The sequence below is a fragment of the Coregonus lavaretus genome, assembly GCF_964263955.1.
Source record: "Coregonus lavaretus genome assembly, chromosome: 14".
Lineage (NCBI taxonomy): Eukaryota > Metazoa > Chordata > Actinopteri > Salmoniformes > Salmonidae > Coregonus > Coregonus lavaretus.
The window spans coordinates 2,398,821-2,414,633 of NC_140001.1; the positions used below are offsets into that span (position 1 = coordinate 2,398,821).

The following is a 15,813-nucleotide window of genomic DNA, read 5'->3' on the forward strand; positions in this document are numbered from 1 at the left end:
ACCAGGACGTGTACTCCGAGCATGTGCTGACCAACTGGCAAGTGCTTTCATTGACATTTTCAACATGTCCCTGACTGAGTCTGTAATACCAACATGTTTCAAGCAGACCACCATAGTCCCTGTGCCCAAGGACACTAAGATAACCTGCCTAAATGACTACCGACCCATAGCACTCACGTCTGTAGCCATGAAGTGCTTTGAAAGGCTGGTCATGGCTCACATCAACACCATTATCCCAGAAACCCTAGACCCACTCCAATTCGCATACCGCCCCATCAGATCCACAAATGATGCAATCTCTATTGCACTCCACACTGCCCTTTCCCACCTGGACAAGAGGAACACCTACGTGAGAATGCTTTTCATTGACTACAGCTCAGCGTTCAACACCATAGTGCCCTCAAAGCTCATCACTAAGCTAAGGATCCTGGGACTAAACACCTCCCTCTGCAACTGGATCCTGGACTTCCTGACGAGCGCCCCCAGGTGGTAAGGGTTGGTATCAACACATCTGCCACGCTGATCCTCAACACGGGGGCCCCTCAGGGGTGCGTGCTCAGTCCCCTCCTGTACTCCCTCTTCACCCATGACTGCATGGCCAGGCACGACTCCAACACCATCATTAAGTTTGCCGACGACACAACAGTGGTAGGCCTGATCACCGACAACGATGAGAGGTCAGAGACCTGGCCGTGTGGTGCCAGGATAACAACCTCTCCCTCAACGTAATCAAGACAAAGGAGATGATTGTGGACTACAGGGAAAAAAAGAGGACTGAGCATGCCCCCATTCTCATTGAAGGGGCTGTAGTGGAACAGGTTGAGAGCTTCAAGTTCCTTGGTGTCCACATCACCAACAAACTATCATGGTCCAAACACACCAAGACAGTCGTGAAGAGGGCACGACAAAGCCTATTCCCCCTCAGGAGACTGAAAAGATTTGGCATGGGTCCTCAGATCCTCAAAGTTATACAGCTGCACCATCGAGAGCATCCTGACTGGTTGCATCAATGCCTGATATGGCAACTGCTCGGCCTCCGACCGCAAGGCACTACAGAGGGTAGCGCGTACGGCCCAGTACATCACTGGGACCAAGCTTCCTGCCATCCAGGACCTCTATACCAGGCGGTGTCAGAGGAAGGCCCTCAAAATTGTCAAAGACTCCAGCCACCCTAGTCATAGACTGTCTGGGCTGGAGGACACACAGGGTTAGGGTCATGGTTGATACGACTCCCCTCTCTGGAGGTCACACAGGGCTAGGGTCATGGTTGATACGACTCCCCTCTCTGGAGGTCACACAGGGTTAGGGTCTTGGTTGATACGACTCCCCTCACTGGGCTGGAGGACACACAGGGTTAGGGTCATGGTTGATACGACTCCCCTCTCTGGGCTGGGGGTCACGCAGGGTTAGGGTCATGGTTGATACGACTCCCCTCTCTGGAGGACACACAGGGTTAGGGTCATGGTTGATACGACTCCCCTCTCTGGGGGTCACACAGGGTTAGGGTCATGGTTGATACGACTCCCCTCTCTGGAGGTCACACAGGGTTAGGGTCATGGTTGATACGACTCCCCTCTCTGGAGGTCACACAGGGTTAGGGTCTTGGTTGATACGACTCCCCTCACTGGGCTGGAGGACACACAGGGTTAGGGTCATGGTTGATACGACTCCCCTCTCTGGGCTGGGGGTCACGCAGGGTTAGGGTCATGGTTGATACGACTCCCCTCTCTGGAGGACACACAGGGTTAGGGTCATGGTTGATACGACTCCCCTCTCTGGAGGACACACAGGGTTAGGGTCATGGTTGATACGACTCCCCTCACTGGGCTGGAGGACACACAGGGTTAGGGTCATGGTTGATACGACTCCCCTCTCTGGGCTGGAGGACACACAGGGTTAGGGTCATGGTTGATACGACTCCCCTCTCTGGGCTGGAGGACACACAGGGTTAGGGTCATGGTTGATACGACTCCCCTCACACTAATATATCGAGAGCTTGGGACTATAAGGTTCTATTTGAATTCTGGTCAAAACATGTAGTTATTCACATAGCCTTGTTCTGGTCAATGCTGTCTACCTATATAGTACTCTAAATACCCACAATTCATGTTGTTAAGTTCAGAAGAATACAAGATCAAAATCGCTGACACCATTCAAACCAATGAGGGTTCAGACACTATTCCAGTGTAGATTGATAATGTTGCAGTACCATTCCAGTGTAGATTGATAATGTTGCAGCACTATTCCAGTGTAGATTGATAATGTTGCAGCACTATTCCAGTGTAGATTGATAATGTTGCAGCACCATTCCAGTGTAGATTGATAATGTTGCAGCACCATTCCAGTGTAGATTGATAATGTTGCAGCACCATTCCAGTGTAGATTGATAATGTTGCAGCACTATGTGGGAGACACATTTCCAGAAGAAACCAACAGTCCTCTAAAATAATGAGATGTTATCTAACTAACTTCAAAAGTTTTATTTTGACAGTTAATTTATATCTTTCTAACATAAAAACACGTCTAACAACCCTCATAGTTCTACAAATGAATGGTTGTTGACAACAGTTGAACTCAAATCCACCATTAGAAAACAGTCCACTGAAGTGTTTTCTATAAAGTGAACTGTCAGGCTTTAGGATATAAAGGGAGGTGTTCCTGAGAGGTGTGGAGTTTGATCAAGACACCCTCCTCCTCCTCCTCCTCCTCCTCCTCCTCCTCTCTTCCATCTCTCTATTCCTCCTCTCCCCTCCTTCTCTACCTCTCTCCTCATCCTCCTCTCTCCTCCTATTCTATAAATAGCGTCTGAGTGATCCTTAGGGGCACCTGTCTGTGACAACTGAAACCACAGCAGACGAACCTCTGATAAGGTGATTCAAGTGATTCCAATGTAAAGCACTACCTTGTGTTCAGTCTAGAGGGGTTGTGTGCTCCTAAACTTGAGCTCCGATAACTCACTGTCTTCTTCAAAAGTCAGATATAAGAGCCACATTGTTCACTCTGATAGTGGTGAGACATCATGATTTATTATAAAGAAGTAGCGCCTCCATCTTGATATGGACAATTCCACGGTAACAGAATGATTTTCCACATTAAAATATGTAAGCCAAAAGCAATGATTGCCAGGTTAAACACACTCTGTCATATCCTCACATGGCCTCTCCTATCATTGCTACGCAGACGACACGCAACTAATCTTCTCCTTTCCCCTTCTGATAACCAGGTGGCGAATCGCATCTCTGCATGTCTGGCAGACATATCAGTGTGGATGACGGATCACCACCTCAAGCTGAACCTCGGCAAGACGGAGCTGCTCTTCCTCCCGGTGAAGGACTGCCCGTTCCATGATCTCGCCATCACGGTTGACAAACTCTGTTGTGTCCTCCTCCCAGAGTGCAAAGAGCCTTGGCGTGACCCTGGACAACACCCTGTCGTTCTCCGCTAACATCAAGGTGGTGACCCGATCCTGCAGGTTCATGCTCTACAACATTCGGAGAGTACAACCCTGCCTTACACAGGAAGCGGCACAGGTCCTAATCCAGGCACTTGTCATCTCCCGTCTGGATTACTGCAACTCGCTGTTGGCTGGGCTCCCTGCCTGTGCCATTAAACCCCTACAACTCATCCAGAATGCCGCAGCCCGTCTGGTGTTCAACCTTCCCAAGTTCTCTCACGTCACCCCGCTCCTCCGCACACTCCACTGGCTTCCAGTTGAAGCTCGCATCTGCTACAAGACCATGGTGCTTGCCTACGGAGCTGTGAGGGGAATGGCACCTCCTTACCTTCAGGCTCTGATCAGTCCCTACACCCAAACGAGGGCATTGCGTTCATCCACCTCTGGCCTGCTGGCTCCCCTTCCTCTGCGGAAGCATAGTTCCCGCTCAGCCCAGTCAAAACTGTTCGCTGCTCTGGCACCCCAATGGTGGAACAAGCTCCCTCACGACGCCAGGACAGCGGAGTCACTGACCACCTTCCGGAGACACTTGAAACCCCACCTCTTTAAGGAATACCTGGGATAGGATAAAAGTAATCCTTCTACCCCCCCCCCCTTACCCCACCCCCCAAAAAAAAAAACATATTGTAAAGTGGTTATCCCACTGGCTATAAGGTGAATGCACCAATTTGTAATCCGCTCTGGATAAGAGCGTCTGCTAAATGACATAAATGTAAATGTAAATGTAAGGAAGACTTTTAACAATTTCCATTGAACATTTTACTTGAAGAACAGATGCAAAGTTTGGTAACAGAATGACGGCGCTATGTTACCATGTTCCCATGGAATTACCCCTACGGTAGAGAAGTGTTGTAATGTCCCACACCAAGTTCACACCATTAGCTACAACGACAGGTTGGTGTACACTCACTATTAGGAAGGTGTTCTTAATGTTTTGTACACTCAGTATATACAGTGGGGAGAACATTGATACACTGCCGATTTTGCAGGTTTTCCTACTTACAAAGCATGTAGAGGTCTGTAATTTTTATCATAGGTACACTTCAACTGTGAGAGACGGAATCTAAAACAAAAATCCAGAAAATCACATTGTAGGATTTTTAAGTAATTAATTAGCATTTTATTGCATGACATAAGTATTTGATCACCTACCAACCAGTAAGAATTCCGGCCCTCCCCACTGTATGTGCCATGTGCAAAGAAAAAAAACATTATGTCAACTAAAGGCTTGGTTAAAGCCCTGGGTAGATTAAATTGAACAGTTCCCATTTCTGTTAACGGTTTTGCTCGGAGAAACACAAACAACAGTCTAGTATAGTTTAGTAAAGAGAAGAACCCTGAGTGTTGTAGCCTTAAGACACACACAGACACACTCTGAGAGCGTGAGTATTACCAAGCCCCTGTCCTGTCCTGTCCTGTCTGATCCTGTCTTGTCTTGTCGGAAGATGTTGTGTGGGAGCCGCCCGAGGACAGTGAGTCAGTCAGGGACAAACTTGTCTGGGCTAGTTCTCTCCTCTCCCAACCCTTATCCAACGGCTAGTCCTCTCCTCTCCTCTCCCAATCCTAACCCTTATCCAACGGCTAGTCCTCTCCTCTCCTCTCCCAACCCTAACCCTTATCCAACGGCTAGTCCTCTCCTCTCCCAACCCTAAACCTTATCCAACGGTTAGTCCTCTCCTCTCCCAACCCTAACCCTTATCCAACGGCTAGTCCTCTCCTCTCCTCTCCCAACCCTAACCCTTATCCAACGGCTAGTCCTCTCCTCTCCTCTCCCAACCCTAACCCTTATCCAATGGCTAGTCCTCTCCTCTCCCAATCCTAACCCTTATTCAACGGCTAGTCCTCTCCTCTCCCAACCCTAACCCTTATCCAACGGCTAGTCCTCTCCTCTCCTCTCCCAATCCTAACCCTTATCCAACGGCTAGTCCTCTCCTCTCCTCTCCTCTCCCAACCCTAACCCTTATCCAACGGCTAGTCCTCTCCTCTCCTCTCCTCTCCTCTCCCAATCCTAACCCTTACCCAACGGCTAGTCCTCTCCTCTCCCAATCCTAACCCTTATCCAACGGCTAGTCCTCTCCTCTCCCAATCCTAACCCTTATCCAATGGCTAGTCCTCTCCTCTCCCAACCCTTACCCAACGGTTAGTCCTCTCCTCTCCCAATCCCAACCCTAACCCAACGGCTAGTCCTCTCCTCTCCTCTCCCAACCCTAACCCAAAGGCTAGTCCTCTCCTCTCCCAACCCTAACCCTTACCCAACGGCTAGTCCTCTCCTCTCCCAACCCTTACCCAACGGCTAGTCCTCTCCTTTCCCTGACAGCAACTACAGCCATTAGTCCTGAATGGTGTTAAGTTAACGGTGAGAGAGACAGAACAGCTCCCCCCGATGAAAGCTCTTCAGCCGAAACGTAGCTAAATAAGTCAATTCACAGCAAGGAGACAAGAGTGTGCAACTTTCTCAATCATTTGTAGAGACAAAGACCAAAACAACAGGCCATCTGACAGGGTGGAGCCACAGTGCATCGCATAGCTGACATTCAACATTCAACACGGCCCTCCGACATGTCACAGTCAGTCACATCCATGTGAGTTCCCACGCTGTATTACCTTTCCTTGTCCACGCTTCCCAACTCCCATGAACGCCTGACAGTCTTATAGAACACAAGCCACTACTTATTAGGAAGGTGTTCTTAATGTTTTGTACACTCAGTGTATCTGTGCCATGTAACTGTCAGTGGATCTTAATGTTTAAAAAAAACATTATGTCAACTAAAGGCTTGGTTAAAGCCCTGTGTAGATTAATTTGAACAGTTCCCAGTCTTGTCGGAAGATGTTGTGTGGGAGCCGCCCGAGGACAGTGAGTCAGTCAGGGACAAACTTGTCTGGGCTAGTCCTCTCCTCTCCCAACCCTAACCCTTATCCAACGGCTAGTCCTCTCCTCTCCTCTCCCAACCTTAACCCTTATCCAATGGCTAGTCCTCTCCTCTCCTCACCTCTCCCAACCCTAAACCTTATCCAATGGCTAGTCCTCTCCTTTCCCAACCTTAACCCTTACCCAACGGCTAGTCCTCTCCTCTCCCAACCCTAACCCTTATCCAACGGCTAGTCCTCTCATCTCCTCTCCCAACCCTAACCCTTACCCAACGGCTAGTCCTCTCCTTTCCCAACCTTAACCCTTACCCAACGGCTAGTCCTCTCCTCTCCCAACCCTAACCCTTACCCAACGGCTAGTCCTCTCATCTCCTCTCCCAACCCTAACCCTTACCCAACGGCTAGTCCTCTCCTTTCCCAACCTTAACCCTTATCCAACGGCTAGTCCTCTCCTCTCCCAACCCTAACCCTTATCCAACGGCTAGTCCTCTCCTCTCCCAACCCTAACCCTTACCCAACGGCTAGTCCTCTCCTCTCCTCTCCCAACCCTAACCCTTATCCAACGGCTAGTCCTCTCCTCTCCCAACCCTAACCCTTATCCAACGGCTAGTCCTCTCCTCTCCCAACCCTAACCCTTATCCAACGGCTAGTCCTCTCCCAACCCTAACCCTTACCCAACGGCTAGTCCTCTCCTTTCCCAACCTTAACCCTTATCCAACGGCTAGTCCTCTCCTTTCCCAACCTTAACCCTTATCCAACGGCTAGTCCTCTCCTCTCCCAACCCTAACCCTTATCCAACGGCTAGTCCTCTCCTCTCCCAACCCTAACCCTTATCCAACGGCTAGTCCTCTCCTCTCCCAATCCTAACCCTTATCCAACGGCTAGTCCTCTCCCAACCCTAACCCTTACCCAACGGCTAGTCCTCTCCTCTCCTCTCCCAACCCTAACCCTTATCCAACGGCTAGTCCTCTCCTCTCCCAACCCTAACCCTTATCCAACGGCTAGTCCTCTCCTCTCCCAACCCTAACCCTTATCCAATGGCTAGTCCTCTCCTCTCCCAACCCTAACCCTTATCCAACGGCTAGTCCTCTCCTCTCCCAACCCTAACCCTTATCCAACGGCTAGTCCTCTCCTCTCCCAACCCTAAACCTTATCCAACGGTTAGTCCTCTCCTCTCCTCTCCCAACCCCAACCCTTATCCAACGGCTAGTCCTCTCCTCTCCTCTCCCAACCCTAACCCTTATCCAACGGCTAGTCCTCTTCTTTCCCAACCCTAACCCTTACCCAACGGCTAGTCCTCTCCTCTCCCAACCCTAACCCTTATCCAACGGCTAGTCCTCTCCCAACCCTAACCCTTACCCAACGGCTAGTCCTCTCCTCTCCTCTCCTCTCCCAACCCTAACCCTTATCCAATGGCTAGTCCTCTCCTCTCCCAACCCTAACCCTTATCCAACGGCTAGTCCTCTCCTCTCCCAACCCTAACCCTTATCCAACGGCTAGTCCTCTCCTCTCCCAACCCTAACCCTTATCCAACGGCTAGTCCTCTCCTCTCCCAACCCTAACCCTTATCCAATGGCTAGTCCTCTCCTCTCCTCTCCCAACCCTAACCATTATCCAATGGCTAGTCCTCTCCTCTCCTCTCCTCTCCCAACCCTAAACCTTACCCAACGGCTAGTCCTCTCCTCTCCCAACCCTAACCCTTATCCAACGGCTAGTCCTCTCCTCTCCCAACCCTAACCCTTACCCAACGGCTAGTCCTCTCCTCTCCTCTCCCAACCCTAACCCTTATCCAACGGCTAGTCCTCTCCTCTCCCAACCCTAACCCTTATCCAACGGCTAGTCCTCTCCTCTCCCAACCCTAACCCTTATCCAACGGCTAGTCCTCTCCTCTCCCAACCCTAACCCTTATCCAATGGCTAGTCCTCTCCTCTCCTCTCCCAAACCTAACCCTTATCCAATGGCTAGTCCTCTCCTCTCCTCTCCCAACCCTAACCATTATCCAATGGCTAGTCCTCTCCTCTCCTCTCCCAACCCTAAACCTTACCCAACGGCTAGTCCTCTCCTCTCCCAACCCTAACCCTTATCCAACGGCTAGTCCTCTCCTCTCCTCTCCCAACCCTAACCCTTATCCAACGGCTAGTCCTCTCCTCTCCCAACCCTAACCCTTATCCAACGGCTAGTCCTCTCCTCTCCCAACCCTAACCCTTATCCAACGGCTAGTCCTCTCCTCTCCCAACCCTAACCCTTATCCAACGGCTAGTCCTCTCCTCTCCCAACCCTAACCCTTATCCAATGGCTAGTCCTCTCCTCTCCTCTCCCAAACCTAACCCTTATCCAACGGCTAGTCCTCTCCTCTCCTAACCCTAACCCTTACCCAACGGCTAGTCCTCTCCTCTCCTAACCCTAAACCTTATCCAACGGCTAGTCCTCTCCTCTCCTCTCCCAACCCTAACCCTTATCCAACGGCTAGTCCTCTCCTCTCCCAACCCTAACCCTTATCCAATGGCTAGTCCTCTCCTAGTCCTGACTGAAGTGACATAAGGGATCATAGCTTTCACCTCGATTCACCTGGTCAGTCTATGTCGTGTAAAGAGCAGGTGTTCCTAATGTCAACATATAGCTACTGTAATCCGCATTAAGAGCCACTGATGGTTACATGGCACATATACACTGAGTGTACAAAACATTAAGAACACCTTCCTAATAATGAGTTACTACAGTTACTATAGAATTATATAGTAAGTACTCTTGTATTCTATACTAAAACTGTAGTATTTTTTCATGTAATAACTGCATGTTCAATCATCCTCCTGTAGCTCAGTTGGTAGAGCATGGCGCTTGCAACGCCAGGGTTGTGGGTTTGATTCCCACGTGGGGGCCAGTATGAAAAATGTATGCACTCACTTAACTGTAAGTCGCTCTAGATAAGAGCGTCTGCTAAATGACTAAAATGTCAAATGAATCTTGGGTTCATCGTCTGTTGGAGCTTTACAGTAGAATCTATAACAGTAGTGTCTCCTCCTGCTCCTCCCCTCCGGCTTTACAGTAGAATCTATAACAGTAGTGTCTCCTCCCGCTCCCCCCTCCGGCTTTACAGTAGAATCTATAACAGTAGTGTCTCCTCCCGCTCCCCCCCTCCGGCTTTACAGTAGAATCTATAACAGTAGTGTCTCCTCCTGCTCCTCCCCCTCCGGCGTTCGACGTCGCTGGTCTACTAACCACCGGTCCTGGTAACCATCATTACGCGCACCTGGTAACCGTCGTTACGCGCACCTGGTAACCGTCGTTACGCGCACCTGGTAACCGTCATTACGCGCACCTGGTAACCGTCGTTACGCGCACCTGGTAACCGTCGTTACGCGCACCTGGCAACCATCGTTACGCGCACCTGGCAACCATCGGTACTACGCGCACCTGGCAACCATCGGTACTACGCGTACCTGGCAACCATCAGTACTACGTGCACCTGGCAACCATCGTTACGCGCACCTGGCAACCATCATTACGCGCACCTGGTAACCGTCATTACGCGCACCTGGTAACCATCATTACGCGCACCTGGTAACCATCATTACGCGCACCTGGTAACCATCATTACGCGCACCTGGTAACCATCATTACGCGCACCTGGTAACCATCATTACGCGCACCTGGTAACCATCACTGGTAACCATCATTACGTGCACCTGCGCTTCATCATGAGGCACACCTGGACTCCATTACCTCCCCTTTATCTGGCACTCCCTTAGGTTCTTTCCCCAGGTAGTGTTGTTTCAAGACGCTCCCCTTATGTTGTGTCGTTCCATGTTCTTTGTTATATTAAACTTACCACCTGCTTCTCGACTCCCAGCGTCTACGTTACAAGTAGTTCTAGTTAACAGTAGCGCGCTGTTGTGTGTTTGGTTTAGCATTGATCCACTTTGTCTGTGGTCATGTGGTGAGGTTAGTCCCTGTGGATGACTCATGGGTGTCCATGGGAGAGTTTGTGGGCAGGATTACAGTATTCTGAAGAAAAGCTAACTCAACATATAGCTAACGTAATCCACATTTAGAAGGAAGATGGGCCACTATGAACAACAGAATGACTCATGTCTCATTACTACTGATTGTCTCCTCAGTTTGGTCTCATGTCATTAATTACTATTGTTTTCTCCTCAGTTTGGTCTTATTATAATAATAATAATATGCCATTTAGCAGACGCTTTTATCCAAAGCGACTTACAGTCATGTGCGCATACATTTTTACGTATGGGTGGTCCCCGGGATCGAACCCACTACCCTGGCGTTACAAGCGCCGCGCTCTACCAATTGAGCTACAGAGGACCACGCTGATGTCTGGAAGTGACCCATCTTTTTGCATAATGCCTTGTCTTCAAACTGTAAACCAGCCTGGCCTTGACTTCAAACTGTAAACAAGCCTGGCCTTGTCTTCAAACTGTAAACCAGCCTGGCCTGTCAGGACCTCAAGGCAGACTGGGACAGCAGACAATGGGAGAGAGGGGCCAACCCCAATAACAACACCAATGGGAGAGAGGGGCCAACCCCAATAACAACACCAATGGGAGAGAGGGGCCAACCCCAATAACACCAATGGGAGAGAAGGGCCAACCCCAATAACACCACCAATGGGAGAGAGGGGCCAACCCCAATAACAACACCAATGGAGAGAGGGGGGCCAAGCCCAATAACAACACCAATGGAGAGAGGGGGGCCAACCCCAATAACAACACCAATGGAGAGAGGGGCCAACCCCAATAACAACACCAATGGGAGAGAGGGGCCAACCCCAATAACAACACCAATGGAGAGAGGGGCCAACCCCAATAACAACACCAATGGAGAGAGGGGGGCCAACCCCAATAACACCACCAATGGGAGAGAGGGGCCAACCCCAATAACAACACCAATGGAGAGAGGGGCCAACCCCAATAACACCACCAATGGGAGAGGGGGGCCAACCCCAATAACAACACCAATGGGAGAGAGGGGCCAACCCCAATAACAACACCAATGGAGAGAGGGGCCAACCCCAATAACAACACCAATGGGAGAGAGGGGCCAACCCCAATAACAACACCAATGGGAGAGAGGGGCCAACCCCAATAACAACACCAATGGAGAGAGGGGCCAACCCCAATAACAACACCAATGGAGAGAGGGGCCAACCCCAATAACAACACCAATGGAGAGAGGGGCCAACCCCAATAACACCACCAATGGGAGAGAGGGGCCAACCCCAATAACAACACCAATGGAGAGAGGGGGGCCAACCCCAATAACAACACCAATGGAGAGAGGGGCCAACCCCAATAACAACACCAATGGAGAGAGGGGCCAACCCCAATAACACCACCAATGGGAGAGAGAGGGGCCAACCCCAATAACACCACCAATGGGAGAGAGGGGCCAACCCCAATAACACCACCAATGGGAGAGAGGGGCCAACCCCAATAACACCACCAATGGAGAGAGGGGCCAACCCCAATAACAACACCAATGGAGAGAGGGGCCAACCCCAATAACAACACCAATGGAGAGAGGGGCCAACCCCAATAACACCACCAATGGAGAGAGGGGCCAACCCCAATAACACCACCAATGGGAGAGAGGGGCCAACCCCAATAACACCACCAATGGAGAGAGGGGCCAACCCCAATAACAACACCAATGGGAGAGAGGGGCCAACCCCAATAACAACACCAATGGGAGAGAGGGGGGCCAACCCCAATAACAACACCAATGGGAGAGAGGGGGGCCAACCCCAATAACAACACCAATGGGAGAGAGGGGCCAACCCCAATAACAACACCAATGGGAGAGAGGGGCCAACCCCAATAACACCACCAATGGAGAGAGGGGCCAACCCCAATAACAACACCAATGGGAGAGAGGGGCCAACCCCAATAACAACATCAATGGGAGAGAGGGGCCAACCCCAATAACAACACCAATGGGAGAGAGGGGGGCCAACCCCAATAACACCACCAATGGAGAGAGGGGCCAACCCCAATAACAACACCAATGGGAGAGAGGGGCCAACCCCAATAACACCACCAATGGAGAGAGGGGCCAACCCCAATAACAACACCAATGGGAGAGAGGGGCCAACCCCAATAACACCACCAATGGAGAGAGGGGCCAACCCCAATAACAACACCAATGGGAGAGAGGGGCCAACCCCAATAACACCACCAATGGAGAGAGGGGGGCCAACCCCAATAACAACACCAATGGAGAGAGGGGGGCCAACCCCAATAACAACACCAATGGGAGAGAGGGGCCAACCCCAATAACAACACCAATGGGAGAGAGGGGCCAACCCCAATAACAACACCAATGGAGAGAGGGGCCAACCCCAATAACACCACCAATGGGAGAGAGGGGCCAACCCCAATAACAACACCAATGGGAGAGAGGGGCCAACCCCAATAACACCACCAATGGGAGAGAGGGGCCAACCCCAATAACAACACCAATGGAGAGAGGGGCCAACCCCAATAACAACACCAATGGGAGAGAGGGGCCAACCCCAATAACAACATCAATGGGAGAGAGGGGGGCCAACCCCAATAACAACACCAATGGAGAGAGGGGCCAACCCCAATAACACCACCAATGGGAGAGAGGGGCCAACCCCAATAACACCACCAATGGGAGAGAGGGGCCAACCCCAATAACAACACCAATGGGAGAGAGGGGCCAACCCCAATAACAACACCAATGGGAGAGAGGGGCCAACCCCAATAACAACACCAATGGAGAGAGGGGCCAACCCCAATAACAACACCAATGGGAGAGAGGGGCCAACCCCAATAACAACACCAATGGGAGAGAGGGGCCAACCCCAATAACAACACCAATGGGAGAGAGGGGCCAACCCCAATAACACCACCAATGGAGAGAGGGGCCAACCCCAATAACAACACCAATGGGAGAGAGGGGCCAACCCCAATAACAACACCAATGGGAGAGAGGGGGGCCAACCCCAATAACAACACCAATGGAGAGAGGGGCCAACCCCAATAACAACACCAATGGGAGAGAGGGGCCAACCCCAATAACAACACCAATGGGAGAGAGGGGCCAACCCCAATAACAACACCAATGGGAGAGAGGGGCCAACCCCAATAACAACACCAATGGGAGAGAGGGGCCAACCCCAATAACAACACCAATGGAGAGAGGGGCCAACCCCAATAACTACACCAATGGGAGAGAGGGGCCAACCCCAATAACAACACCAATGGGAGAGAGGGGCCAACCCCAATAACACCAATGGGAGAGAGGGGCCAACCCCAATAACACCACCAATGGAGAGAGGGGCCAACCCCAATAACAACACCAATGGGAGAGAGGGGCCAACCCCAATAACAACACCAATGGAGAGAGGGGCCAACCCCAATAACGACACCAATGGGAGAGAGAGGGGCCAACCCCAATAACAACACCAATGGAGAGAGGGGCCAACCCCAATAACACCACCAATGGGAGAGAGGGGCCAACCCCAATAACAACACCAATGGGAGAGAGGGGCCAACCCCAATAACAACACCAATGGGAGAGAGGGGCCAACCCCAATAACACCACCAATGGGAGAGAGGGGCCAACCCCAATAACAACACCAATGGAGAGAGGGGCCAACCCCAATAACAACACCAATGGGAGAGAGGGGCCAACCCCAATAACAACACCAATGGAGAGAGGGGCCAACCCCAATAACACCACCAATGGGAGAGAGGGGCCAACCCCAATAACACCACCAATGGGAGAGAGGGGCCAACCCCAATAACACCACCAATGGGAGAGAGGGGCCAACCCCAATAACAACACCAATGGAGAGAGGGGCCAACCCCAATAACAACACCAATGGGAGAGAGGGGCCAACCCCAATAACAACATCAATGGGAGAGAGGGGCCAACCCCAATAACAACACCAATGGGAGAGAGGGGCCAACCCCAATAACAACACCAATGGAGAGAGGGGCCAACCCCAATAACAACACCAATGGGAGAGAGGGGCCAACCCCAATAACAACACCAATGGGAGAGAGGGGCCAACCCCAATAACAACACCAATGGGAGAGAGGGGCCAACCCCAATAACACCACCAATGGAGAGAGGGGCCAACCCCAATAACAACACCAATGGGAGAGAGGGGCCAACCCCAATAACAACACCAATGGGAGAGAGGGGGGCCAACCCCAATAACAACACCAATGGAGAGAGGGGCCAACCCCAATAACAACACCAATGGGAGAGAGGGGCCAACCCCAATAACAACACCAATGGGAGAGAGGGGCCAACCCCAATAACAACACCAATGGGAGAGAGGGGCCAACCCCAATAACAACACCAATGGGAGAGAGGGGCCAACCCCAATAACAACACCAATGGAGAGAGGGGCCAACCCCAATAACTACACCAATGGGAGAGAGGGGCCAACCCCAATAACAACACCAATGGGAGAGAGGGGCCAACCCCAATAACACCAATGGGAGAGAGGGGCCAACCCCAATAACACCACCAATGGAGAGAGGGGCCAACCCCAATAACAACACCAATGGGAGAGAGGGGCCAACCCCAATAACAACACCAATGGAGAGAGGGGCCAACCCCAATAACGACACCAATGGGAGAGAGAGGGGCCAACCCCAATAACAACACCAATGGAGAGAGGGGCCAACCCCAATAACACCACCAATGGGAGAGAGGGGCCAACCCCAATAACAACACCAATGGGAGAGAGGGGCCAACCCCAATAACAACACCAATGGGAGAGAGGGGCCAACCCCAATAACACCACCAATGGGAGAGAGGGGCCAACCCCAATAACAACACCAATGGAGAGAGGGGCCAACCCCAATAACAACACCAATGGGAGAGAGGGGCCAACCCCAATAACAACACCAATGGAGAGAGGGGCCAACCCCAATAACACCACCAATGGGAGAGAGGGGCCAACCCCAATAACACCACCAATGGGAGAGAGGGGCCAACCCCAATAACACCACCAATGGGAGAGAGGGGCCAACCCCAATAACAACACCAATGGAGAGAGGGGCCAACCCCAATAACAACACCAATGGGAGAGAGGGGCCAACCCCAATAACAACATCAATGGGAGAGAGGGGGGCCAACCCCAATAACACCACCAATGGAGAGAGGGGCCAACCCCAATAACACCACCAATGGGAGAGAGGGGCCAACCCCAATAACACCACCAATGGGAGAGAGGGGCCAACCCCAATAACAACACCAATGGGAGAGAGGGGCCAACCCCAATAACAACACCAATGGAGAGAGGGGCCAACCCCAATAACAACACCAATGGGAGAGAGGGGCCAACCCCAATAACAACACCAATGGAGAGAGGGGCCAACCCCAATAACACCACCAATGGAGAGAGGGGCCAACCCCAATAACAACACCAATGGGAGAGAGGGGCCAACCCCAATAACAACACCACCAATGGAGAGAGGGGCCAACCCCAA

At 51.5% G+C, this 15,813-nt stretch overlaps 1 protein-coding gene across 1 annotated transcript in view; it reads right to left on the minus strand.

Moving 5' to 3' along the window:
- LOC311141875 (PDZ domain-containing protein 2-like) overlaps window positions 1–6,088 on the minus strand; it is a gene marked incomplete at both ends in the record, with an annotated part of 15,590 nt that extends 9,502 nt beyond the window's left edge. The window contains one exon of the mRNA XM_084177371.1: window positions 6,059–6,088. Coding sequence (XP_084033497.1) covers window positions 6,059–6,088 — 30 coding nt within the window. The remainder of the gene's footprint in view (window positions 1–6,058) is intronic.
- Window positions 6,089–15,813: the final 9,725 nt, after the last annotated feature.